The sequence below is a fragment of the Ovis aries genome, chromosome 12 (assembly GCF_016772045.2).
Source record: "Ovis aries strain OAR_USU_Benz2616 breed Rambouillet chromosome 12, ARS-UI_Ramb_v3.0, whole genome shotgun sequence".
Taxonomy (NCBI): Eukaryota; Metazoa; Chordata; class Mammalia; order Artiodactyla; family Bovidae; genus Ovis; species Ovis aries.
The window spans coordinates 32,802,777-32,829,022 of NC_056065.1; the positions used below are offsets into that span (position 1 = coordinate 32,802,777).

The 26,246-nt window shown below is 38.6% G+C and overlaps 1 protein-coding gene across 5 annotated transcripts in view; it reads left to right on the forward strand.

Moving 5' to 3' along the window:
* AKT3 (AKT serine/threonine kinase 3) overlaps positions 1-26,246 on the forward strand; it is a 281,577-nt gene that overhangs the window by 174,996 nt on the left and 80,335 nt on the right. For all 5 annotated transcript variants that reach the window (XR_009595810.1, XM_060396454.1, XM_042257196.1 and 2 more), the window contains 3 exons: positions 12,286-12,417; positions 20,159-20,224; positions 20,686-20,754. Coding sequence is in view for 4 of the 5 variants with exons in the window: in XM_060396454.1 (XP_060252437.1) it covers positions 12,286-12,417; positions 20,159-20,224; positions 20,686-20,754 (267 nt within the window). In the remaining variant the exon portion in view is untranslated. The remainder of the gene's footprint in view (positions 1-12,285; positions 12,418-20,158; positions 20,225-20,685; positions 20,755-26,246) is intronic.

A 26,246-nucleotide genomic window follows, 5' to 3' on the forward strand; every position in this document is an offset into this window, starting at 1 on the left:
TGGTGAGCCCACCCTCTGTACAGTTAACAATCTGCCTTTAATTTATAGTTGACTCTCTGTGTCTGGGTTCTTCTCTATCTGTGGTTCCTCTGAAGCAGCAGTACCTCCATATCCACAGTTGCTTTGTATCTATCTGTGGCAGTGCATCTGAAGATTCAATCAATAGTGGATCCCAAAAAAAAAAAAAAAAAAATCAATTGAAAAAAACCCACAAATAAGTGGACCCATGCAGCCCAAACCCATGTTGGTCAAGAGGCAACTGTATATCTTTTGTGAATGTTACTTATAAGAAGAATTGTATAAATTCAGATTATTTATAATTTTAGATTGTAAACCGAAATATTCTGTGATAAGAATATCCTTCTCATGATTTATGGAATACAGTTTCTTTGTTCACTTTTTGACAAATGGATACTAGGAGGAAGAGAATAGCTACTGATAATGATAGCTGTGCTGAGAACTGTCCTGACTGTTCTCTCTTGTTTGGGTCAGATAGATGGTTATTTTCCTTAGTGGTAGAATACTGCCCCAGTGTCTGCTCTTCAGATTGAGATTTTTGGAGAGGGAAAGATAATGGTGGTAGAGAGAAGAGGCAGCAGCCTTGCAACCAGATTCAAGTGCTGATCCTTGTTTAAATTAAAAGATGATGTTTCAAAGGAATTTGATTAGAAGACTCGGAAATGTCTAACCTTGGTCTGCCCAACTGCCACTTTCTGGACCCTGTTATGTAGGTAAAGGGCCACAGTAAATAGCCAAATGGAAAAAAAATTTTTGCTTAGTTTTTAAGTGATCAATATAGACTTCTCTGGACATACTTGGTTATCATCTCATGACTTAGGAAGTATAATCAGTAAAGTATAAATAGTTCAGTTACTCAGTAGTCTGCGATTCCTTGCGACCCTATGGACTACAGTACTAAAGTATAGTTAGTTAGTTCAGTTGCTCAGTCGTGTCTGACTCTTTGCGACTCCATGAATTGCAGCACGCCAGGCCTCCCTGTCCATCACCATCTCCCGGAGTTCACTCAGACTCACGTCCATTGAGTCGGTGATGCCATCCAACCATCTCATCCTCTGTCATCCCCTTCTCCTCCTGCCCCCAATCCCTTCCAGCATCAGGGTCTTTTCCAGTGAGTCAGCTCTTCGCATGAGGTGGCCAAAGTATTGGAGTTTCAGGCTCAGCATCAGTCCTTCTAAAGAACACCCAGGACTGATCTCCTTTAGAATGGACTGATTGGATCTCCTTGCAGTCCAAGGGACTCTCAAGAATCTTCTCCAACACCACAGTTCAAAAGCATCAATTCTTCGGTGCTCAGCTTTCTTCACAGTCCAACTCTCACATCCATACATGACCACTGGAAAAACTATAGCCTTGACTAGATGGACCTTTGTTGGCAAAGTAATATGTCTGCTTTTCAATATACTATCTAGGTTGGTCATAACTTTCCTTCCAAGAAGTAAGCGTCTTTTAATTTCATGGCTGCAATTACCATCTGCAATGATTTTCAGTTCAGTTCAGTTCAGTCGCTCAGTCGTGTCCGACTCTTTGCGACCCCATGAATTGCAGCACGCCAGGCCTCCCTGTCCATCACCATCTCCCGGAGTTCACTCAGACTCAGGTCCATCGAGTCCATGATGCCATCCAGCCATCTCATCCTGGGTCGTCCCCTTCTCCTCCTGCCCCCAATCTCTCCCAGCATCAGAGTCTTTTCCAATGAGTCAGCTCTTCGCATGAGGTGTCCAAAGTACTGGAGCTTAAGCTTTAGCATCATTCCTTCCAAAGAAATCCCAGGGTTGATCTCCTTCAGAATGGACTGGTTGGATCGCCTTGCAGTCCAAGGGACCCTCAAGAGTCTTCTCCAGCACCACAGTTCAAACGCATCAATTCTTCAGTGCTCAGCCTTCTTCACAGTCCAACTCTCACATCCATACACGACCACTGGAAAAACCATAGCCTTGACTAGATGGACCTTAGTCGGCAAAGTAATATCTCTGCTTTTGAATATACTATCTAGGTTGGTCATAACTTTCCTTCCAAGGAGTAAGCGTCTTTTAATTTCATAGCTGCAGTCACCATCTACAGTGATTTTGGAGCCCAAAAAAATAAAGTCTGACACTGTTGCTACTGTTTCCCCATCTATTTCCCATGAAGTGATGGGACCGGATGCCATGTTCTTCGTTTTCTGAATGTTGAGCTTTAAGCCAACTTTTTCACTCTCTTCTTTCACTTTCATCAAGAGTTTTTAACTCCTCTTCACTTTCTGCCATAGGGGTGGTGTCATCTGCGTATCTGAGGTTATTGATATTTCTCCTGGCAGTCTTGATTCCAGCTTGTGTTTCTTCCAGTCCAGAGTTTCTTATGATGTACTCTGCATATAAGTTAAATAAGCAGGGTGACAATATACAGCCTTGACGTACTCCTTTTCCTATTTGGAACCAGTCTGTTGTTCCATGTCCAGTTCTAACTGTTGCTTCCTGAACTGCATACAGATTTCTCAAGAGGCAGGTTAGGTGGTCTGGTATTCCCATCTCTTTCAGAATTTTCCACAGTTTATTGTGATCCACACAGTCAAAGGCTTTGGCATAGTCAATAAAGCAGAAATAGATGTTTTTCTGGAACTCTCTTCATTTTTTGATAATCCAGCGGATGTTGGCAATTTGATCTCTGGTTCCTCTGCCTTTTCTAAAACCAGCTTGAACATCTGGAAGTTCACGGTTCATGTACTGCTGAAGCCTGGCTTGGAGAATTTTGAGCATTACTTTACTAGCATGTGAGATGAGTGCAATTGTGTGGTAGTTAGTACCTCCTATATTCCCATTATGTCTGATTCCAGTTCTTGGAATTTTATTATTTAATCCCTGACTACCATAACTCACAGCAGTCACTAGCATACAGAGAAGGAGAGAAAGAAAAGAACAGACCTGAAATCAAGTGATTTCTCACTTCCTACCTAGAGGGAGGAGCAGCATAATCAGTGTTGTAGAAACTGACTCGATAAGATTAGAGCTTCTCCTTATGTTGGGGAAAAAGCACTGGAGGAATGGAGGAGAGATGTGGGTAGAGAGGTTTACTTCTTGAAAGACTCCTTTTCACTCCTTGGACCTTATTTGGTGTATCTCTTACATTGTAAATCTATGTGGAATTGATCTTTCGGGCCAAACTTGCTAAAACCACTGTATCCTTTTCCTTGTATTCCTCTTCATTTATATATATTTGTAACCTAATTTAGGGGTTTGGGGGACAGTTATTTTTCTTATAATCTAGTGTGTGATTTGAATATACTTTAAAAATTTATTTATTTATTTATTTTAATTAGAGGCTAATTATAATATTGTAGTGGTTTTTGCCATACATTGACATTAATCAGCCATGGGTGTACATGTGTCCCCCATCCTGAACCCCCCTCCCACTTCCCTCCCATCCCATCCCTCAGGGTTGTCCCAGTGCACCAACTTTGAGCTCCCTGTTTCATGCATCAAACTTGGACTGGTGATGTATTTCACGTATGGTAATATACATGTTTCAATGCTATTCTCTCAAGTCATCCCACGCTCGCTTAGTGTATGCACATGCATCTTTTAGCCTGAAACAGCCACATTGATATGTTACAGAGATTATGTACAGGAAAGAGTATAATTCTATAAAAATATTTTCTAATAAATTCTTAGGTTTAGGTTTTGGAGGATTACTTTTCTATAGAGTATCTAATGCCCATATTTAAAAAAAAATTTTATTGAAGTATTTTTATAGAAGTTTCAGCTATTAAAATTTTTTTATTGAAATATAGTTGATATACGAAATTATGTTAGTTGATTTACAATATTGTGTTGATTTCTCCTTTGGTAAACCATAGTTTGTTTTCTGTCTGTAAAGAATTCATTTGTGCTGGTTTTTAAATTTCCACGTATAAATGATATTTATTATCTTTCTCTATCTGAATTACTTCACTTCACTTCTCTAGGTCCATTCATGTTGCTGCAGATGGTTTTATTTCATTCTTTTCTATGGCTGAGTAATATTTCATTGTATGCATGTGTGTGTGTATATGTATACATATACACACACATATGTACATATACACATATATACATAAACACATATTGTTTTACTTGCTAAATTGTGTCCAACTCTTGTGACCTCATGGATTATATAGCCTGCTAGGCTCCTCTGTCCATTGAATTTTCCAAGCAGGAATACTGGAAAGGAAAGTGAAAGACAGTGAAGTCGCTCAGTTGTGTCCGACTCTTTGCGACCCCATGGACTATAGCCTTCCAGGCTTCTCCGTCCATGGGATTTTCCAGGCAAGAATATTGGAGTGGGTTACCATTTCCTTCTCCAGGGGATCTTCTCGACCCAGGGATCGAACCTGGGTCTCCCGTATGGGAGGCAGACACTTTAACCTCTGAGCCACCACTGGAATGGGTTGCCATTTCCTACTCCAGGGGATCTTCCCGACCCGGAGATCAAACCCACGTTTCTGGTGTCTCCTGCATTGGGAGGCAGATTCTTTACCACTGAGCTACCTGGGAAGACCAGATATTAATACATACCACATATTTATCCATTCATCTGTTGATGGAGAGTTAGATTTCTTCCATATTTTGGCTGTTGTAAATAGTATGTCATGCTCTTAATTTTAAATAAAATCTTATTGTATCTTTGCCCTTAACACTATCCAAAGAAAGGAAAATAAGTTGCATTTTTTTTTGGTAAAGAATAGATAATCACTGTGTATACTCCACTGAAGATGAGCATTTGCTATCATGGATACTTTTTAATTTTTCTAAAGTTTTATCAAACTGGATCTGATACAACCTAGATATCTTTGAGAGATGCGTAGATAAAGAAGTTGTGGAATATTTTCAGCCGTAAAAAGGAACACATTTGAATCAGTCCTAATGAGGTGGATGAACCTAGAGTCTTTTATACAGAATGAAGTAAGTCAGAAAGAGAAAAACAGATTTCGTATATTAACGCATTATATGGAATCTGGAAAGATGGTATGATGAACTATTGGTAGGGCAGTAGTAGAGACGCAGACATAGAGAACAGAATTGTGGACACAGCGGGGGAAGGAGAGGGTGGGGAGAATTGAGAGGGTAGCCTGGAAATGCATATATTACCATATGCAAATTAGATAACCAGTGGAAATTTACTGTGTGATGTAGGCAGGGAGCTCAAATCAGGTGCTCTATGACAACCTATAGGGGTCGGAGGGGGTAGGAGAGGGGAAAGAGTTTCAAGAGGGAAGGGACATATGCATACCTATGACTGATTCATGTTGATGTCTGGCAGGGACCAACACATTACTGTAAAGCAATTATCCTCCAATTAAAAAGAAATTTAAAAAACCCTAAGAATAAAAAAAAAAAATCCCCCCTAAAAATAGATATGATAAATGTTTCTGATTTAATCATGTAGAATGCTTTGTTAGTAACATAAATTTCCATGTAAATTCTTCTTTTAAAAAAGATTGACAAACTGACAGAAGCTGTGAAGTTTGGTGTTAAAGCTGTCATCCCGTTTTTTAACCTCCTTGTCCCTAGGAATTACAGTCCTTAAAGAAGATAGTACTATTTCATTATTATATATTGCTTTTCGGGTGAAAATGTCATAAAGCAGTTTATAAATTCTTTTCTAATCTTTATCCCCAGAATTCAGTTTCAGTTTATATGATGTTTAGTATTTAATAATGGAACATGGTATCATTTTCCAGTATTTTTATATAAAGTGAGAGAAGGTACTGTTCAGATGAAGCTTTGAGCAATAACATAACATATGGCTTAGTTACAAGACGTGGATCAAAAACCACAATTTGATTGCTGCAGTTTATGTCAGAGAATGTTCTGCCTGTTTTCCTCCCAAGAGTTTAATAGTATGCAGTCTTACATTTAGGTCTTTAATCTATTTTGACTATATTGTTGTGTGTAGTTTTAGTGAATGTTCTAATTTTTTTGTTTACCTGTAGCTGTCCAGTTTTCCCAGCACCACTTACTGAAGAGACTGTCTTTTCTCCATTGTGTAGTCTTGCCTCCTTTATAATAGATTAAGTGACCATAGGTACATGGCTTTATCGCTGGACTGTTTATCCAGTTCCATTGATCTGTGTTTCTGTTTTTGTGACAGCACCCTGCTGTTTTAATGCCTATAGCATTGTAATATGGTCTGAGGTCTCGGCTTCCGATTCCTCTAGTGTCATTGTCTTTCTCTGGATTGTTTTTGGCCATTCAGGGTCTTTTGTGTTTCCATACGAATTAAAATTTTTTTGTTCTACTTCTGTGAAAAATAAAGTTGCATAATAATAAATACCCCTCACTTTCAGTCTGTATGTGTCTCTAGGTCTGAAGTGGGTCTCTTCTAGACAGCATAAATTTGGGTCTTGGTTTTGTATCCATTTAGCCTGTCTGTGACTTTTGGTTGGAGCATTTAATCCATTTACATTTAAGGTAATTATAGATATGTGGGTTCCTATAGCCATTTTATTCTTTGTTTTGGATTTGTTGTTTTTTTCTGATTTGGTGATACTGAATTCTCTTATTTTTGCTTTTCTGTAAAGCTTTTCTCTGTCAAATGTAAATGAGAGCCTTGCTGAATGTTCTTTTTTCTTTCATCACTTTAAGTGTATCATAACACTTAATTCTGGCCTGCAGAGTTTCTGCTGGAAAATCGGCTGAGAACTTTTTGAGGATTCTCATATATGCTGTTTGTTGTGTTTCCCTTATGGCTTTTAATGTTTATTTGCCTTTAATTTTTGTCAGTTTGATTAATGTTCCTCCTTGGGTTCACCTTGTGCAGAACTGTCTGTGATTCCTAGCCAAGTGACTGTTTCTTTTTTCATGTTAGGGAAGTTTTTAGCTATAATCTCTTTGAATTCTTCAAACATTTTCTCAGGCCCTTTCTGTTTCTTGTCCCACTGGGACTCCTATAATTGAATGTTAGTGCATTTAACTGTCCTAGAGGTCTCTGATACTGTAATTTCTTTTCATTCATTTTTATTCTGTTCTGTGGTAGTGATTTCCACCACTGTGTCTTCCACCTCACTTTTGTTCTTCAGCCTCAGATATTCTGCTGTTGATTCCTTCTAGCGTCTTTTTTGTTTTAGTTATTGTCTTGTTCACCTCCATTTACTCACTCTTTAAATCGTCTAGCTCCTTATTAAACATTTCTTGTGTCTTCTCAGTTTGTGTCCCCAACTCTGTTTTGAGATTTTGGATCATCTTTCCTATCGTTAATCTCGTGTCTTTTTCATGGTGATTTTCTGTCTCCTGTTCAGTTAGCTGTTCTTGTGGGTTTTTGTCTTGTATCTTTGTTTGAAGCACATTTCTGTTGTCTCATTTTGTCTTTCTGTGTTTGTGGCCTCCGTTCCCATAGGCCACAGGACCATGGTTCCTCCTCTTTCTGACGTCCGCTTCCTGGTGAGAATGTAGGTCCACGGGCTTGTGTAGGCTTCTTGGCGAGTGGGATTGGTGCCTTCCCTCTTGTAGGTGAAGCTGGGCTTTGTCCCTCTGATGGACAGGGTCGTGTCAAGGGGTGTGTTTTGATGTGGCTGTGAGCTCAGTATGCATTAGGCCATCTGTCCTGGTGGTTGTGTGGCCTGAGGCTTTGCAGCTCTGGCGCTCGCAGGTTGTTGGATGGGGTCAAGTCTTGGTGCCAAAATACGGACCTCCAGGAGATCTCACATTGGTTGATACTCCCTGAGACTGCTGTTACCAGTGTTCTTTCCCTCACAGTGAGCGATGGTTGACCTTCACCTACCCAGGAATCTCTCTAAGACTCATAGGTGGGTTTAATCCAGGTTTCCACGGAGCTGTCACTTTGTGCTGGGTGCCAGCATGCATGAGACCTGTGTACATCCTCCAAGATGTTTCCCCCAGCCCAGTGGAGCTCCTGCACTCAAGCGCTGCCCTGGGTGTTCTTCTGTCCGACACCATACCCTCAGATTGTCTTGGAGGGCTGTTTTGCGTGGTAACATCTCTGAGTAGCCTGTGTGGGTTTAATGTTTTTTTGTGTGAGGGTTGTATTTAGAGTAGACAGCCGCCACTTCTTTTCTCTGTTGGCCATTATCACATTGATAGGAGTCTGACTGATGTTTTGGTGACCAGAGCCTACACTGGGTATTGAGCAGGGCCTCCTCATTGCTCTGTGATTGTCACTGCCCTGTCACAGATGGGATCTGCTTTCTAACTGTTGGTGTAGAGGGCCCCAGGTCTGTTCCTTAGCTTTTGTGCTTATGATCTGCAGTGCAAGGTAGGAGGGATTGGAGCACTCCTGCTGGAAGGGAAGACACTGTAGCTGTTCACCTGTGAGTGTGCTCTGTTGTGTCACCTGTCACCCCTTGTGCCAGCTTACACTGTCAGATTACACTGTCGGCGGCACTGCTCTTGACCCCGCCTCAACTGTGGGTATGCCATCTGTTGGTCCTGGTGTCTCTAAGATTGTTTTCACCAGGCCACCAGCATAGGTCCACTGATGTCAGGTCGCAGGAATGCAGTAATCATGGGTATGGACCCATTGTGGGCACTATGGAGCAGCTCCGACTCCAGCCTGGCCCAGTCCCCACATGTATGTGCTGAGAAAGTCTACAGCTGCAAAAGCTTGGCTGCGGGAGCACTCACTGTTTGTCTGTTCAGATGTTCTATAGGTGCAGGGTTTATAAGGTTGGCCTCGAGAGAGTCAGTTCGCCTTTTGGGCACCTGAGAGGAGAGATTCTAGCTTTTCTTCCTTAGTTGCATGTCCCCTCGGGCTTAGCTATGGCTTTGGCCTCAGCCTCTTCTTGTGGACCATCCGAAGGGGTCTACTCCCGAGGTGGCCCTGGAACACACGAGTTGGCCTGGATGAGAAGGGGGTACAGAGCTGCAAGGCAGCTGGGGTCGTGGAGCTCTGGTGGCAAGGATGTGTGGGGGCTCTGGCAGCCACAGGCACGGGAGAGTCAGAGTGCTGGGGGCCCTTCCCAGCACCTTGCTTCATGCAGGAGAGTGCATGCTGAGGCGTTGATGAGGTGTGTGGGGAAGCTGGCTCTACCTAGTGCCCAGGGTAGCGACAGCTGCGAGTGTGACAGAGTCTGCCCCTGCAGAGGTTCCTCCCAGCGCCCGGCCGCAGGTGTGAAAGAGCCAGCCCCACCAGCGCCTTACAACTGGTGTGAGAGAGCCACCCAGCAGGGACCCTTCCTAGTGCCTGGGCGTGGGAGAGCCAGCCCCAGTGGGGTCTCTTCCTGGTTGCTAGGGAGGTGAGGGCAGCAGTGGAGAGAGGATGCAGTGGCAGCTCCACTTCTGACACATAACAATGACCCTTCTATGGCAGTCGAGTTTCCTCTGCACACACTCCTACTTGTGGATTTCCTCACTTCCGACCCCTCAGGCTGTCTCCTTGCAGCAACCGACAGCAGACCTCTCCCCAGTTTGCTCCCCAGACCCCATGTTCTTGCCTGCAGCCCCCGTCTGCACCAGGAACACAAGTCTCAAGCTGGAGCCCCAGGGCTGTGGCATGGACTATCTGTGTAGGTCTCACTTTGTCCTGCCTACCACAGACCTGTTGTGGTCCTTTTGTGATAGCCTCCTAACTCCCCAGCTCTGCCAACTGATCTCTCCACTGGTGAGGGGCTTCCTGAGATGTGGGACCTCTCCTCTTCTTTTCTCTCTTCTTTCTTTCATTATAGCCGGTTTTGCAGGGATCTTTCTTGTCCTTCTGTGTGTCCAAGGTCCTCTGCTAGCATTCAGCCTTTTCTCTGAGAATTGTTCTTTTGTGAATGTATTCTTGATGCTCTTGTAGGGAGTGGTGAACCCACATCCTCCTAACTCCTCCACCATCTTGACCTCCCCGCCTTTTCTTTCTTTTTAAAATTTAATTGATTTTTTTTTTTTTTTTCGCCACACCATGCCATGCTATATAGCAAGTGGAATTCCAGTTCCTTGATCAGGGATTGAACCCATGCTCCCTGCAGTGGAAGTGCAGATTCTTAACCACTGGAGAGACTGCCAGGGACATCCCTAATTGATTTCTGCCCTGATCTTTTTTTTTCCTAGTTCTTTTGAGTTTAATTTGGTCTTTTTGTAGTTTCTTAAGGTAGAAGCTGAAGTTATTGCTTTGAGACATTTCTGACATTTACTTCAAACGGGTGGTAAAGAGGAAAGAAATACTTCTAAAAAGACACAAAAATTTTCAATAACCTTTGATTGTTAGTAGGATAAAACCCTACCTTCCTAAATTGTTTTTGTTATTGTTCTGGTCATGCTGTGTGACATGCAGGATCTTAGTTCCCAGACCAGAGAGCAAACCGGCACCTGCAGTGGGGTGTGGAGTCTTAACCACTGGGCTGCCAGGGAAGTCCAATTTGTTATTTTAATATGTGGAAAATTCTGAGAGAGATGGGAATACCAGACCACCTAACCTGCCTCTTGAGAAACTTATATGCAGGTCAGGAAGCAACAGTTAGAACTGGACATGGAACAACAGACTGGTTCCAAATAGGAAAAGGAGTACGTCAAGGCTGTATATTGTCACCCTGCTTATTTAACTTATATGCAGAGTACATCCTGAGAAACGCTGGACTGGAAGAAACACAAGCTGGAATCAAGATTGCCGGGAGAAATATCAATTACCTCAGATATGCAGATGACACCACCCTTATGGCAGAAAGTGAAGAGGAACTAAAAAGCCTCTTGATGAAAGTGAAAGAGGAGAGTGAAAAAGTTGGCTTAAAGCTCAGCATTCAGAAAACAAAGATCATGGCATCTGGTCCCATCACTTCATGGGAAATAGATGGGGAAACAGTGGAAACAGTGTCAGACTTTATTTTTGGGGGCTCCAAAATCACTGTGGATGGTGACTGCAGCTATGAAATTACAAGACGCTTACTCCTTGGAAGAAAAGTTATGACCAACCTAGATAGTATATTCAAAAGCAGAGACATTACTTTGCCGACTAAGGTCTGTCTAGTCAAGGCTATGGTTTTTCCTGTGGTCATATATGGATGTGAGAGTTGGACTGTGAAGAAGGCTGAGTGCCGAAGAATTGATGCTTTTGAACTGTGGTGTTGGAGAAGACTCTTGAGAATCCCTTGGACTGCAAGGAGATCCAACCAGTCCATTCTGAAGGAGATCAACCCTGGGATTTCTTTGTAAAGAATAATGCTAAAGCTTAAGCTCCAGTACTTTGGCCACCTCATGTGAAGAGTTGACTCATTGGAAAAGACTTTGATGCTGGGAGGGATTGGGGGCAGGAGGAGAAGGGGACAACAGAGGATGAGATGGCTGGATGGCATCACTGACTCGATGGATGTGAGTCTGAGTGAACTCTGGGAGTTAGTGATGGACAGGGAGGCCTGGCGTGCTGCAATTCATGGGGTCGCAAAGAGTCGGACACGACTGAGCGACTGAACTGAACTGAAATGGAATTTAAATTTAAGATTGTAAACTAAGCATACCTCCTCTTTCATCTAAAGCCTATTAAAATGGTAGTAAAGGAATTTTTAAAAGGGAAAAGTTCACAGAAAGAACAAGCTGGATGGGGGAAAGGCCTTAGTGAACAAACATCATCAAATTTTTGGAAGTTTATTGATAAATAAAGCAGAGCAGGATATGCATTCATAGAGGAAGCTGTAGAGAGCAAGTAGTAATTCTCCTTAGTAAAATCCTGGTAATCACCTTACTTAGAGATGGGAATGAGAAATGAAATTGAAAACGGGCAGATTAGAGACGTTTTTAGAGTTTCATGACTTCGTATGTTGAATTGGACCACTTGTGTTCTCAGCAGATGTACTGCTGTTCTTTCTTTGAACTGAGCTGCAGAATTCTTTTCAGTGTTTCTTATACACGTATCTTTCTTTTTCTTGGAGTCCATCCTTATTTTGATAGAGTACATTCTCAAAAACTCCATTCAAAAGTACCTTTCTTTTGGATATATTTGGAAATGTTTGTGGAGGACATTTTTGATTGACTCATCATGTAGGGGAGTGGCACTACTAAATCCTTAGAAACTTGAATACTTGGAAGTGAGTAAAGTTGGTTTTATTTTTCCCTTTGCCCTTATACTTTACTAATAATTAATAGTTGAGACATTCTCTGCTCAAAATTATTATCTCCACTATCTGAAAATTGTTTAAATTATTTCCAGCATCCATGGTTATGGATGGGAAAGCCGATGCCAGGCTGATTCTGATTAACTTAAGCATTCTTAGAAATGGATAAAATTTGATTTTGAGTATATAATGCCAAATATATACATAGATGTTTACAAATAAATTTCATCAGATGTTTCATATTATATATTTTAATTTGTATTTTTCAGACAATGAATGATTTTGACTATTTGAAACTACTAGGTAAAGGCACTTTTGGGAAAGTTATTTTGGTTCGAGAGAAGGCAAGTGGAAAATATTATGCTATGAAGATTCTGAAGAAAGAAGTTATTATTGCCAAGGTAATAATACAAGAGTTGATTACTAAGTTTTTGTTTATGTTGTCCACATGTGTGTGTGCTCATGCACTCACATGACTAGACTATAGAAATTCCATTAAATGAGCAAAATGTTGATTATAGGCTATAGCTGCATAATATCTGTATATTGATATTTATAGTATTAAATTTTTCAAAAGTTTATAATATTGTCTATTACGTACAGTCTTTTATTCTTTTCAGAGGAAATTTTAGTCTGTGTTCATTTGGGAGAATATTTTCACTATACATTTGGGACCTGTGTCACTAATTATACTAGTGATTTTTTGGATATTCCCCTAACAGTTTGAATTTTTTATTAAAGTCGTGAATAGTATAGATTATTAACATAGATTATTTGTACTGATAAATTTTATATAACTGTTGAATGGAAAAGCATCCTTAGTAGATTTGAAACTAAAATGATGACTACTGTATGTCTGCTTAAAATTTATCACTACCCATGGTTACAAACTTTATTTCTTGTCATGAGAACTTTTAAGATTTATTTTCTTAGCATCTTTCCAATACACATTATAGTATTATTAACTATTTATCATTCTGTACATTAAATCCCCAGGAATTCTTTATTTCACAACTAGAATTTTGCAGTGTTTTTAAAAGTGTTTACTAAATTGTCTTAGTTTCAGGTGTATAGCTTAGTGATTCAGTTATTTTTTGTGATTATATATCATATTAAGATTATATTCCATGTTAAGTATAATTCTCTGAGATACACAATAAATCCTTGTTACTTATCTATTTTATGTATAGTGGTTTGAATCTGTTAATCCCATATGCCTAATTAGCCCATCACTTCTGGTAATAAGTTTATTTCCTGTGTTTGTGAGTCTTTCTGTTTTGTTTATAGAATTCATTTAATTTTTTTTAGATTCCTCATAAAAAGTGATACAGTATTTGTGTTTCTGTGTCTGACTTACGTCACTAGCTATAATGATCTCTAGGTCCTTTCGTGTTCCTGCAAATGGCATCGTCTCATTCTCTCTATGGCTGAGTAATATTTCATTGTGTATATGCACTCGCATGTCTTTATATACATCTGCATCTTGTTACGTTAATCATCTACTGATGGGTACTTGACTTGTTTCCACGTCTTGCCTGTTGTGAATACTACTGCTGTGAACATTGAGGTTCATGTTTTTTTTTTTTTTAAACTGGAGAACAATTGCTTTATCGTATTATGTTAGTTTCTGCCATATATCAATATGAACCAGCCATAGTTAAATGTAGTTTTTGGTTTTCCTGAATATATGCCCAGGAGTGGGATTGGTGGATCATATGGTAGTTCTGCTTTTAGTTTTTTAAGGAACCTCCATACTGTTTGCCATAGTGGCTACACCAGTTTACATTCTCACCAACAGTATAGGAGAGTTCCCTTTTCTCCATATCTTCTCTAGCATTTATTATTTGTAGCCTTTTTGATGATAGTCATTTTGACAAGCGTGAAATGGTACTGAAGTGACAGTGTGCTTTGCTGTGATTTTTATTTCCTTTTCTCTAATAATTAGTGAGGGCTTCTTCAGCGGTAAAGAATCTGTATACCAATGCAGGAGACCCAGGTTCAATCCCTGCGTCACAAAGATCCCCTGGAGGAGGCCATGGCAATCCACTCCAGTATTCTTGCCTGGAAACTCCTGTGGACAGAGGAGTCTGGTGGGCTATAGTCCATGGGGTTGCAAAAGAGTTGGATATGACTTAGCAGCTAAACAACGGCAAAAATAATTAGTGATGCTGAGCATCTTCTTTGGAGGAATGTCTGTTTAGTGCTTCTGCCCATTTTTTAAGGTGTTTTTTTTTAAATTAAGTTCTATGAGCTTCTTGTATATTTTAGATATTAATTCCTTGTCAGTAGCATCATTTGAAAATATTTTTCTCCCACTCCATAGGTTTTTTGTTTTGTTTTGTTGATGGTTTCCTTTGCTGTGCAAAAAAATGTTTTAAGTTTGTTTAGGTCCCATTTTTTGTTTTATTTTTGCTTATACTTCTTTTGTTTTCAGAGACTGACCTAAGAAAATATTGCATTAATTTATGTCCAAGAATATTTTGCCTGTGTTCTGTTCAAGGAGTTTTGTTGTGTCAGGTCTTATATTTAGGTCTTTAAAGCATTTTGAGTTTATTTTTGTATATGGTGTTAGGGAGTGTTCTAATTTTATCCATCTACATGCAGCTGTTTAACTCTCCCACCACCATTTGTTGAAGAAGCTGTCTTTTCTCCATTTTATATACTTGCCTCCTTTGTCATGGATTGACTATAGGTGCATGGGTTTATTTATGGGCTCTCTATTCTGTACCATTGGGCTATAAATCTGTTTTTGTGCCAGTACCATGCTGTTTTGATTACTGTAGCTCTGTAATATAGTCTGATGTCAGGGAGCATATTTCCAGCTCTGTTCTTCCGTCTCAAGATTGCTTTGGCAATTCAGGGTCTTTTGTGGTTCCATATGAATTTTAAGAATATTTGTTCCAGTTCTATGAATAAAGTCATAGGTATTTGGATAAAAATTGCATTAAATCTGTAAATTGCTTTGGGTAGTATGGCCATTTTAATGATATTAATTGTTCCTCTCCAAGGGCATGGGATCTTTCCCTTTCATTTTTGAATTGTCTTCAGTTTCCTTTATCAGTGTTTTATAGTTTTCAATGTATAGATTTTTCACCTCCTTGGTATTTTATTTTCTTGATGCGATTTCAAACAGGACTTTTTTTAACTTCCTCTTGTTGATATGTCATTGTTAGTGTAGTGAAAGAGATTTGTGTATGTTGGTGTTTTATCCTGCTATCTTGCTGAATTCATTTAGTGGTTCCACTAGTTTTTGTGTAGTATTAGTGATTTTTGTGGGTTTTGCTGTCTTAAATGATCACAGAAGAACTCATTGAGAAAGTGAAATTTCAGTGAACATTTGAAGGAAATGAGGAAGCAAACCATTCAGGTATTTGGGAGGAAGAATATTCCTGATAGAGGAAATCACAACCAAAAAAAGCACTGAGGAAGCAGCATATTTTAAAAATAGCTAGGAATCTAGTCTAGCATGGCCTGCATAGAGTGAAACAGTGGAGAGTTGTTTTTGATGGTGGTAGATGCTGTAAGGATATTGCTTTTACTCATTGTGCTGGTCAGCCTTTGGAAGTTTTTATACTTTTTTTTTTTTTTTACTATATCATGTATAGTTTACTATATCATGATATAGTTTTCATTTTAATATCATCACCTTGGCTGTAGTGTTGAGAATAGACTGTGGAAGCAGGGAGCTTGTTAGGAGTTAACTGCAATAATCCAGATAATTGATTATAGTGGCTTGCATCAGGGTATTAGCAGTGGAGGTGGTAAGACGTATTCAGTCTGGGGCATATTTTGATGAAAAGCCATCAGGATTGCATGACAGATTGAATGATAGTATGGTGGCTCAGTTGGTAAAGAATTCACCTGCAATGCAGGAGACATAGATTCAATCCCTGGGTTGGGAAGATCTCCTGCAGAAGGAAATGGTAACCCACTCCATTATTTTTGCCTGGGAAATCCCATGGACAGAGGAGCCTGGCGGGCTACAGTCCATGGGGTTGCAAGCATCAGATACAACTTAACGACCAAACAACACCAAGTCCGACATCCTTTCTATGGGGAAAAATATATAGATTTCTGACATATGGCTTGTCAAAACAGAGCAAGTACATAATGATCACTTGTAGTCATTGTGGTTGATTAAGAGGAAAGATACCAAGGTAAAATCTTTTCTTCCCTCTTCTCCCTCCTTCCCCACCTCCGTCATCTCCTCCTCTAGGCCTCATTTATAGGTCTGGATTATTTTTGTTTAAATGCTTTAGATGTCATGTATCTTGATTTCAACCAGCTTCCTGAAGTCAGATTTTAGAGTCTTATAGTCAAAATGGAGAAAATAATGTGAACAGAGTTAAAGTGTACCTGGTTAAGTTGCTACTGAGTTGTTGGAGATGACCATTGATGTTGGACTTAGATGAGATCAGTCTTGACCTTTTCACCTGCAATCCGAGCAGTTTAACTTCTGTGAACCTCAGTTACCTCATATAAAATAGGAATCATCAAAGACACGTGCTCAGTTACTACAAGGATTGAAGGAGGTGACACCTGTGGTGTCCACAGTGATAGAGATGTTCTCTTCCATTTCTCAGTCTTCATTTGCTCCTTGTCCACCTCCCGCCAAGAACAACTACCAAAAAGCAATAAGTGGGGGGCATGAAAAGGAGAAGTTTAGACCATGTTTGGTGAAGGGTAGTGATAAATTAGAGAGGACTGGAAAAATGAGTATGAGGAAGACTATTCTGCGTCATGTTTGCAAAAAACCGTGAAAAATTCCATTCTCCCTAAGCTGCTTTCTATGAAAGAAATTAGATTTTAAAATTCATTAGTCTTTTGCCATGGATGAATATATATGAACCTAAATTTTGAAAGCTTTTTCACGGAAACATTTTACTTATATACCCAAGCACTCTTTATTTGTAATCACGATCAACAAATGGATTTTTAGAAAAGCATCATATTGTTTTAGCCCCTAAGTTTTATCACTGTTATTTATAACTTTTTGTTTTGACATGTTGTTTTTAACTGTAATTAAAAATTATTGACATCTGTGTTTACTTTTTAGCTTGTGCATACCTTATCTTCATAGCAGATACTAATTAGTATGTGAAATACTGTACCATTAAATTTGCATTAAGGAGAAAATTTTAATTTGATCAGATGTAAAGTGTGGTAGAAAATACATTTTAATACATAAAATGTATGTGCATGGTATTAATTCTGGTTTCATTCTTATAACAAAGAAATACTGTTGTATCTTTTGCCTACCTACATCTTTACTTGACTCCTTTAATGTGGTTAGGCAGATTACAGAATATAGGAAAAAAAATAAACTTTCATGGAACTTACTAAGTGATTCAGAAAAATAACTATTACATATAATGAGCTTGTTTCAACAAAATAGAATGAAAGAGCTGCCAGAAATATTAACTGAAGTGCTAGGATATCTTTTCCAAATAGGTTTCATACTTCTCTTTTTTTAGTCTTTTCCTAGTTTACTGCCTCAGATCACTTAAAATCCTAAAGCATAACTGGTAAATATTGCCTTCTCTGACTGCATATAAAGTAATACTTCCACTTAATCCTCTGTTGAAAGCATATAGCTGTTAGTTTTTCACTGTTAATTTTATATCTCAAAAATATTTCAAATGCTTTATCTAGCTCTGGTGCCCCTGCAGTCATCCTAGCCATCCTAATTTCACTCTTACACTGCAGTTGTCTCCTAATTGATCACTCCTGTTTTTGTTGTCCTTCTGAGAGGAACCTGAGCAAATTTAAAAACAGAAATCAGTTGTGTGCCCCAATCCCCCAATCCTACACTATCATATTACTCAACCTGTGATCTTGCAGTAGCATTAATTTTCCTTCTTTACCCCATTTTCTCATAAGATCACTTATCAGAATTCGTAATTATTTCTTAAATTGGATTTGTACCAATTTGATATGCACCAGTGTCTTCTCCACTAGCATGTCAACTCCATAAGCAAAAGAATCATGTCTTTTAAAAAAATGATTTTATACTTACACTGTTATTATTTAGTAAATGCATGTCAAGGATTTCATCTTTTAATCAATGAATTCAGTTTTATAGCCCATAAAATAGCCACTTGTATAATCCTTAATCATGTATTTTGTCTCCATTGTATGATTCTTATAAACTTTAGCCTTCCCTTGTCTTCTTGGTTTTTTCCATTAATGCTGACCAACTGGAATGATAGCTCTAGGAGGACAGGACTTTTGTCTGTGGTGTTCAGTATCCTGTCTTCAGTGGATAGAACAATACCCAGAGTGTATTTGTTTCATATTTATTGAAAGAATAAATGATTGAATGAAAGTCCCACATATATGACATTTTGTAATTAATTCCTATGATAAACTGTTAAGTTCAACAAAACATTTAACAACTACCTACTGTATACTAATCATTATGGTAAGCATTGTGGGTATAGAAATTAGTTCTGATATCATTTATATTTATTATTTTTTATTAAGATGTTTGGTGTTCTAATTAACTTAAAATTTATGGTATGATATGATCGTGGTTTTCATGTTGTTTGAGCATTTAAACCTGGTTCTTATTAACCAAATAAGACTTGAATGTTTTCTTACCCATACTTTATTTCACTGGTTTTAAATACTATGTCATTACACTTTATTTAATTGAAAAAGACACATGTACCTAGAGCCTATTATACAGAGTGAAGTAAGTCAGAAAGAGAAAGACAAACACCGTATATTAATGCATACATATGGAACCAAGAAAGATGGTACCGATGATCTTATGTACAGAGCAGCAAAAGAGACACAGACGTAAAGAACAGACTTTTGGACTCAATGGGAGAAGGAGAGGATGGGATGATTTGAGAGAATAGCATTGAAACATATACATTACCATATGTCAATGCAAGTTTGACATATGAAGCAGGGCATCTAAAGCTGGTGCTCTTTGACAACCTGGAGGAGATAGGGTGGGGAGAGAGAGAGGAGGGGAGTTCAGGATGGAGGGGACGCATGTATACCTATGGCCAATTCATACTGATGTGTGACAGAAACCATGACAATATTGTAAAGTAATTATCCTCCAAGTAAAATTAATTAATTAAAAAAAAAAGAATTGGTCTCACTCTCTTGGAATGGCTTTTGGATTTTAGCATCTTTGATCATTCTGTTGCTTGTTTATCTTCTAAGTCTAAATAAGGTCAGATGCTTTTGTAAAGATTAATACAGTGTCCTAAAGTTTCCACTTCTTACTTATAATCTTGATTTGCTGGCAGTGTTAATAAATTGATCCAGCAAGGGCTTCGTTCAGGATCTTGGCAGAAGCAGAGACCAGAGATGTTGTGTTAGTTTCAGCATTTATCTTCCTTTCGTTTATTCTTTAAAATAGTGTCATTTTTGAGATATGAAACATTTTTCCAGTTCTCCATGTTGAAGAAAATCTTCCCTAGTTCACTTTTGATGTCAAGATGAAATTTATGTACAAAATTGGGGATATACAGTCTTAGTGTATTTTTGGCTTTAGATATATCCAGATCTAGAAAGTGTCCTAGAATAAGCTATGATCTTTTTTTTTTTTTTTTAAGAAAAGCATGCTAAAAAGCCACAAAACAAAAATATACAGTTTTATACTATTTTTATTTCTGAAATGTATAATTTAGAATTAAACCTCTTAATGTGTACTGTGTTCCTCTTTTCAATAACTTATTTTTCTTTTAGGCAGAAGACTTACCAATTCTATGATCTTTACTGAAATATATTCTTTGTATCCCCTGAATACAATGTAACACAAACATGGAAATATTAACTACTCCATGCCTAGCTGTTAACTTACAGCACATTCTCTTCAAGGGGAAAGGCTTACTATTTCATTTTCTGTATCCCTGGTAATTTTTGCTTATTATTATATCATTATTGATATACTTTGATAAAGTATGACTGCATTTATACATGATAGCCATCTGATTTAAATCACTAATTTGATTTTTTTTTTTTGTTTGGTAGACGAGAAGCTAAGCAATAAAGGAGCATGTGTTTAAAATCTTTTTATGTATCTGGGTTTAATCTCTTCTGGTCTTAGAGAAATAGCGAAATTTTTATATTATTTGTGCTCAGAACATATATTAAAAGTTTATTTGCCTTTTTCTTTCGTAGGATGAAGTGGCACACACTTTAACTGAAAGCAGAGTATTAAAGAACACTAGACATCCCTTTTTAACAGTAAGTGACTAGGGGAAAGATGTTATAATCATAACATTTTATATTTAAGGGAGTTTTATTGTAGCAATTAAGTATGAAAAATAACATTTTCAGTCACATTTATTTAGGTATGCCATTTTCTTTGATTTGCAAAGTTCTTGTATGTTCCTGGTCCCAATGAAGTGTTTTAAGATTAAGGACAACAGATAGACTTTCAAGAGGAAGAAACTTTTAAGAGTTAGGATTGTTTACTAATAATTATAATTTTACTTTTTCCTGAAATTATGCCCACTGCTGATCTTCACAAAATGTGTTTTATAGTTCTCATAAATATTTATTTAAGTGTTCTTAAAGGAATAAATAGACTCTTAAGGAACATGAACAATTTATCAATCACACTTACTGTTTCTAAGTGTTCTGTTTTTGATACTGTTGTAAAAATGTAGGATTATAATATAACATGTTTTCTTTTTCATTTCAAGTCCCTGAAATATTCCTTCCAGACAAAAGACCGTTTGTGTTTTGTGATGGAATATGTTAATGGGGGAGAGGTGAGTCAAGTATAACCAACACTTGCATTTGCATGGTAGTATTGTTGTTTTTCTAAATTATTTACAAGTTATAATGTAGTAATTCTCTACTTTTTGATAGAGATTTGATAGCTCTCTACTGTTTTAGTAAATGAGAGCTGAATAATTTTTAATGAAATATAATGATCATTTATTTTTTTAACTAGCAATACTTTATGTATAGGGACGCATAATCAACTCTTTTCTAAATTGTTTAAATGTACATTTTACTACAGATAGTGATTTTTAAAATCACGGGTTTTAATTTTGAAAACGAGACATACAGGGTTGGCAATGCTTTACATAGTTCTTCTGCAGGTTTTTGTGAAACTTGTGAAAAATTGTGTCACCCATTCTAAACTCGGTTTAACAGTAGGCCACAGGTACATTACAGTTGAGTTGTCTCTTCTACATAGTAGTTAAGAGTAACCTTGACTGAATTTAGATGGTTTTTCTAGTTTTGAAGACAAATTCAATCATTTTAGTAGTATATTTCACCTTTTCCTTTATTCTTTATCCTTTTCCCCATTTTTCATCAAAGTCAGTGCAAGGGGAAAATGTAGTTTACTGGACATATTTCATATTGTGAGTATTCTGAAATTTAATTCTTAAATAGGGGCCTGTATCTCACAGACTTTAAAATAATCTTATTCCCTGAAAGAAAAGAAGGAGGGAGAGGGAAGGAAGAAAGGAGGAAAAGAGGGAAGGAAGGAAAGAGAGGAAGGAAGGAAAGAGGGAAAGAGGTAAGGAAAGAGGAAGCAATTATCCTCTATAGCATGTTTCCTCCTATTGAATTATCTGACTTACAGGAATTAGTGCATTGCAAAAAATTCATTTATTCATTTGGTAAACACATTTTGAGTGCCTTGGCAGTGTGAGTTTATCAAAATGTGTTAAGAGTTTATAATTTATCTTATAACTATTATAAATTAGAATATAGTGAAAGACCTAAGTGTTAATAAATTAATAAAAGAAAATTTGTTATGAATGGATCTAGTGTTTAGATTAGGCTTAATGAAATTCCAACAGGGGAACTGATTTGAGAGGCTATTTCAGGCAGAGAGGATGATGTGAGCAAAATCACTGGTAGACAAGCAGAGAGGAACAAGTTGGGTAGTTAGAATTTAGTAATCCAGGCATTCTGAACTGAACCCTTGTCAGTCAGATGTTGTCTGAGAAAAAGAAGATGGGTGTCATAGAATTATATAGGATTGATCTGTCTTAATTGAGTTCATTTATTGAATGTGGGTAGAAAAGCGTTTGGTTGGGATCATGGAGAATTAATATGTGTAGTGAACTTAGGAAGAGTGTGTCAAGAGTAAAATTATAAAGTTGGTTTTAAAAAGCTTTTTCCTAAGGTTCCAAGAAATATGTATATGGAAATACCACAGAGAATAAATATGGGTCAGAATATGGATACAGATTTGGGAGCCATTCCCATAAAGGTTGTAATTTAAGTTATGGAGGTGAATATTTCCTATTTTATAGGAAATTTAAATTGGTGAAATCTCTCTGTTAGTATCTATCAAAATTAAAAAAGCACATATTCTGGGACCCAGCAATTTCACTTCCAGGAGGTCTACTTAGATATTCATGCAGTGAAATACTTTATATTCATTAAAAAGAATGATGTCACCCAATATGGGCTGAGACAATGCATTTTCTAAGATATGTTATGAAATAAGAAAGGCAAGATGTAGACAGAATATAAAGTATGCTACTATCATGTTAAAGTAAGACCATATATGTGTGCATATACGTCTGTGTCTACATTGACTATCTCTGAATTATGTACTGGACATTAGTGCTTACCTTCAGGAAGGCAAACTGAATCAATCACTGGGGAAAAGATGGGAGTAAGTCTGATTTTTCACTTTATTCTTGGGCATCTTTTGTATTTTGTATCAAAGGTGTATATTAAAGTTGAAGGAAGAAAGATAGGTAGGCGGATGGATGGATGACCAGTGGAGGGAATATTATATAGAGAAATGATAAACTGCAGGCAGAAAGTTGGAGAAGCACTCTTAAATTATAGAAGTACTCTTAAACAGCATCATGTGTTTGTATCTATCATAAAAATTAGCACATAGCTTTATAATTATTTACTTATCTGTCCTTCCTGCTAGGCTCAAAGCTCCCTAAAGACTTACCCACTGGTGTAACCCTGGCACCTAGCACACTACCTGACACATAGTAGGAACTTGACACTTACTGGATGTTTTGAATGAGCAAATAAGCGAATAGATGAAAAGTTTCCCTCCAGGAACAGGGGTAAAATAAGTTAGCAAAAGTGGTGAATTAGAGGACGTCCCTGGTAGCCCAGTGGTTAAGACTCTGTCTTCCAATTAAGGGACACAGGTTCAATTCCTTCTTGGGGAACTAAGATCCCACATACCATAGGGCAACTAAACCCACATGCACCAACTGAGACTTGAAGCAGCCAAATAAATGAATTTTTTTTAAAAACTGGTAAAATAGGAACTACTGAGAATTAGGAAGAAAAACAGAAAGTAATGTGGTACATAGGTTCTTTAGAAGAAATGCTAAAAATGTGTTTTCAGGAGAACCTATCTTGTTGTAAGTACGGATAGTCCTCCAAAGAAACTAGTATTTCAGTGCTAAAGGAAAAACTGTGCTAGCTTAACTATGTTGAGACAGCAAATTGGTCTTCAGTGTAATGCCTTCCTAAGGAATTTCCAAGGGTGGTTTTGGTTTACTTGATGGTTTATATGTTAAGTTCAGAACCCACTCCAGTATAATCCATTTGCCTATTAAATATTTAATGAGCAATTACAATGAGTTGGACACCAGAGGATGTAGAAATAAGGGAAATATGGTACTTTCCTTGAGAAGATGAGTATCTAATTGCAGACAAGAAAATATGCATATTCGGTGTCATTATTGCTATGAAAACACTAGTTGTTGTGGGATACAGAGAATGTAGATTTGAATCAGTCCAAAAGGAAGAGAAAGGAAGGGGGAGAATGGCATGGTCAGAAACACTTCTTCAAGTAGTTGGCTGAGCTAAGTATTAACGCTGACTGTAAGTTACATAAGTAAGGATGAGAGGGAGAGCATTCCTACGCAGAGAAAATAGAATGCTTAGAATGTGGGAGCTCATGCAAGCTCTCCTCTACCTCCCCGGATGTAGCATGGTATGAATGACGCGCAGAGTCCTGCAGAGAGAAGCCAGAAGCATGCGACCAGGTAGTTAGGGTCGTGTTAGGCCAGATCTCTCCCAAGCAGTTTAGATTGTATCCTGGATGCAGTGAAGCAACATGGAAGAATTTCTGTATGAATGTTTTAGAAGGGAGACTTTGGTAACGGTATGAGACTTGTATTGGAAAAGATAAAATTGGATGCAGAGAAATGGCTTAGAAGCTACTGCAGGTGGAAGGTTTAGGTAACTTGTTCAAAAAATGATAAGTAGTTAATTGAGGCAATATTAGTGAGAAGGAATCACATTCTAAATGCTGTTCAGGTATAGGTTTTCTGGGATTTAATGACTGAAAGGAGAGAAAGGAAAACATCACACAGTTTCCTATTTGCTACTTGGAGAATTTGTGTGGGTACTGGGCTATTTGTAAAATCAGGGAACAGTAAAAGGAATGATTTCTGAGTTTATCATCCTGTATGTGAGGTGCCGCAAGGGAACCTGAAGGAGGTGGGAGAGTTAGGTTAGAGATACAAATAGAGTTCAGCAGCAATGCTGAAACCAAGGAAGGGAAGGTGTCCGGTGTGAGAATAGTGTGTAGTTCAAAAGATAAGTGGCTAAGAATGGTGCTTGAAGGTACCAACATTGGACACATTGGTGATAAGAGAAGCCTAAGGAGAATACTGGGTAGAAGCAGCCAGACAAGAGAAGCCTTAGAAGTTCGGTTCAGTTCAGTTGCTCGGTCATGTCCGACTCTCTGCAACTCCATGGACTTGGACTGCAGCACGTCAGGCTTCCCTGTCCATCACCAACTCCTGCAGCTTACTCAAACTTACGTTCATCAAGTCTGTGATGCCATCCAACCATCTCGTCCTCTGTCGTCCTTTTCTCCTCCCACCTAAAATCTTTCCCAGCATCAGGGTCTTCCCAGTGAGTTGGTTCTTTGAATCAGGTGGCCAAAGTATTGGAGTTTCAGCTTCAGCATCAGTCTTTACAGTGAATATTCAGGACTGATTTCCTTGAAGATAGACTGGTTGGATCTCCCTGCAGTCTAAGAGACTCTCAAGAGTCTTCTCCAACACCACAGTCCCCACAGTTCAAAAGCATTACAGTTTTGAACAGCACCGTTCAAAAGCATCAATTCTTCGGTGTTCAGCTGTCTTTATATAAAGCCTTAGAAGTTAAGGGAAGTATATTGAGTGTAAGAGTAAAGATACACAACTGAAAGATAGCAATTGAATTCATTGGATTTGACATCTACTACTAGTTCTGCTGGAGAAGGGATAGGCTGCCCACTCTAGTATTCTTGGGCTTCCCTTGCGGCTTAGCTGGTAAAGAATCTGCCTGCAAAGCAGGAGACCTGGGTTTGATCTCTGGGTTGGGAAGATCCCCTAGAGAAGAGAAAGGCTACCCACTCAAGTATTCTGGCCTAGAGAATTGCATGGACTGTATAGTTATGGGGTCACAAAGAGTCGGACACGACTGAGGGACTTTCACTTTCACTAGTTCGTAAGCAGAATACCATGAATTCTTCTTTTCTTATGGCTTGATGAATGATACGTACCTTGACTACACAAGGGTTGGTTTGGAGCTCAGTAGAACAAGGTTGTGAAGGTTCAGTAGAATCTTTGGTAGACAGTAAATCAGCACATGGAGAACTGATTATAAAAGCGCTCTAATAATGTGACCCATCCCCCTGCTGCTAGCATATCCAAACCACTCTCTTTTTGTAGATTGTGTGGATGTGTGTGTACATGCACTCAATCATGTCTGACTCTCTGCAAACCCATGGGCCATAGCCCACCAGGCTCCTCTGTCCATGGGCTTCTCCAGGCAAGAATACTGGGGTGGGTTGCCATTTCCTTCTCCAGGGGATCTTCCCGACCCAGAGATCAAACCCACATCTCTTGCATCTCCTGCACTGCCAGATGGGTTCTTTACCAGCTGTAACTTCAGTTCAGTCCAGTCATGTCCGACTCTGCGACACCATGAATGACAGCATGCCAGGCCTGCCTGTCCATCACCAACTCTCAGAGTCTCAAATTTATATGCTGCTAAGTCGCTTCAGTTGTGTCCGACTCTGTGCGACCCCATAGACGGCAGCCCGCCAGGCTCCCCCATCCCTGGGATTCTCCAGGCAAGAACACTGGAGTGGGTTGCCACCTCCCTCGAGAAGCAGAAAAATATTGGCGGGGGAGGGGTGGGGTGGGAGGCAAGGAGGGGAGTAAACTGAAAACTGTATAGTTTGATTTAGAATGTCTTTACTTAAGACTCTTTACCAAAATCCTTACTCATGACCTTATTTCTTTCAGGTCTGTAA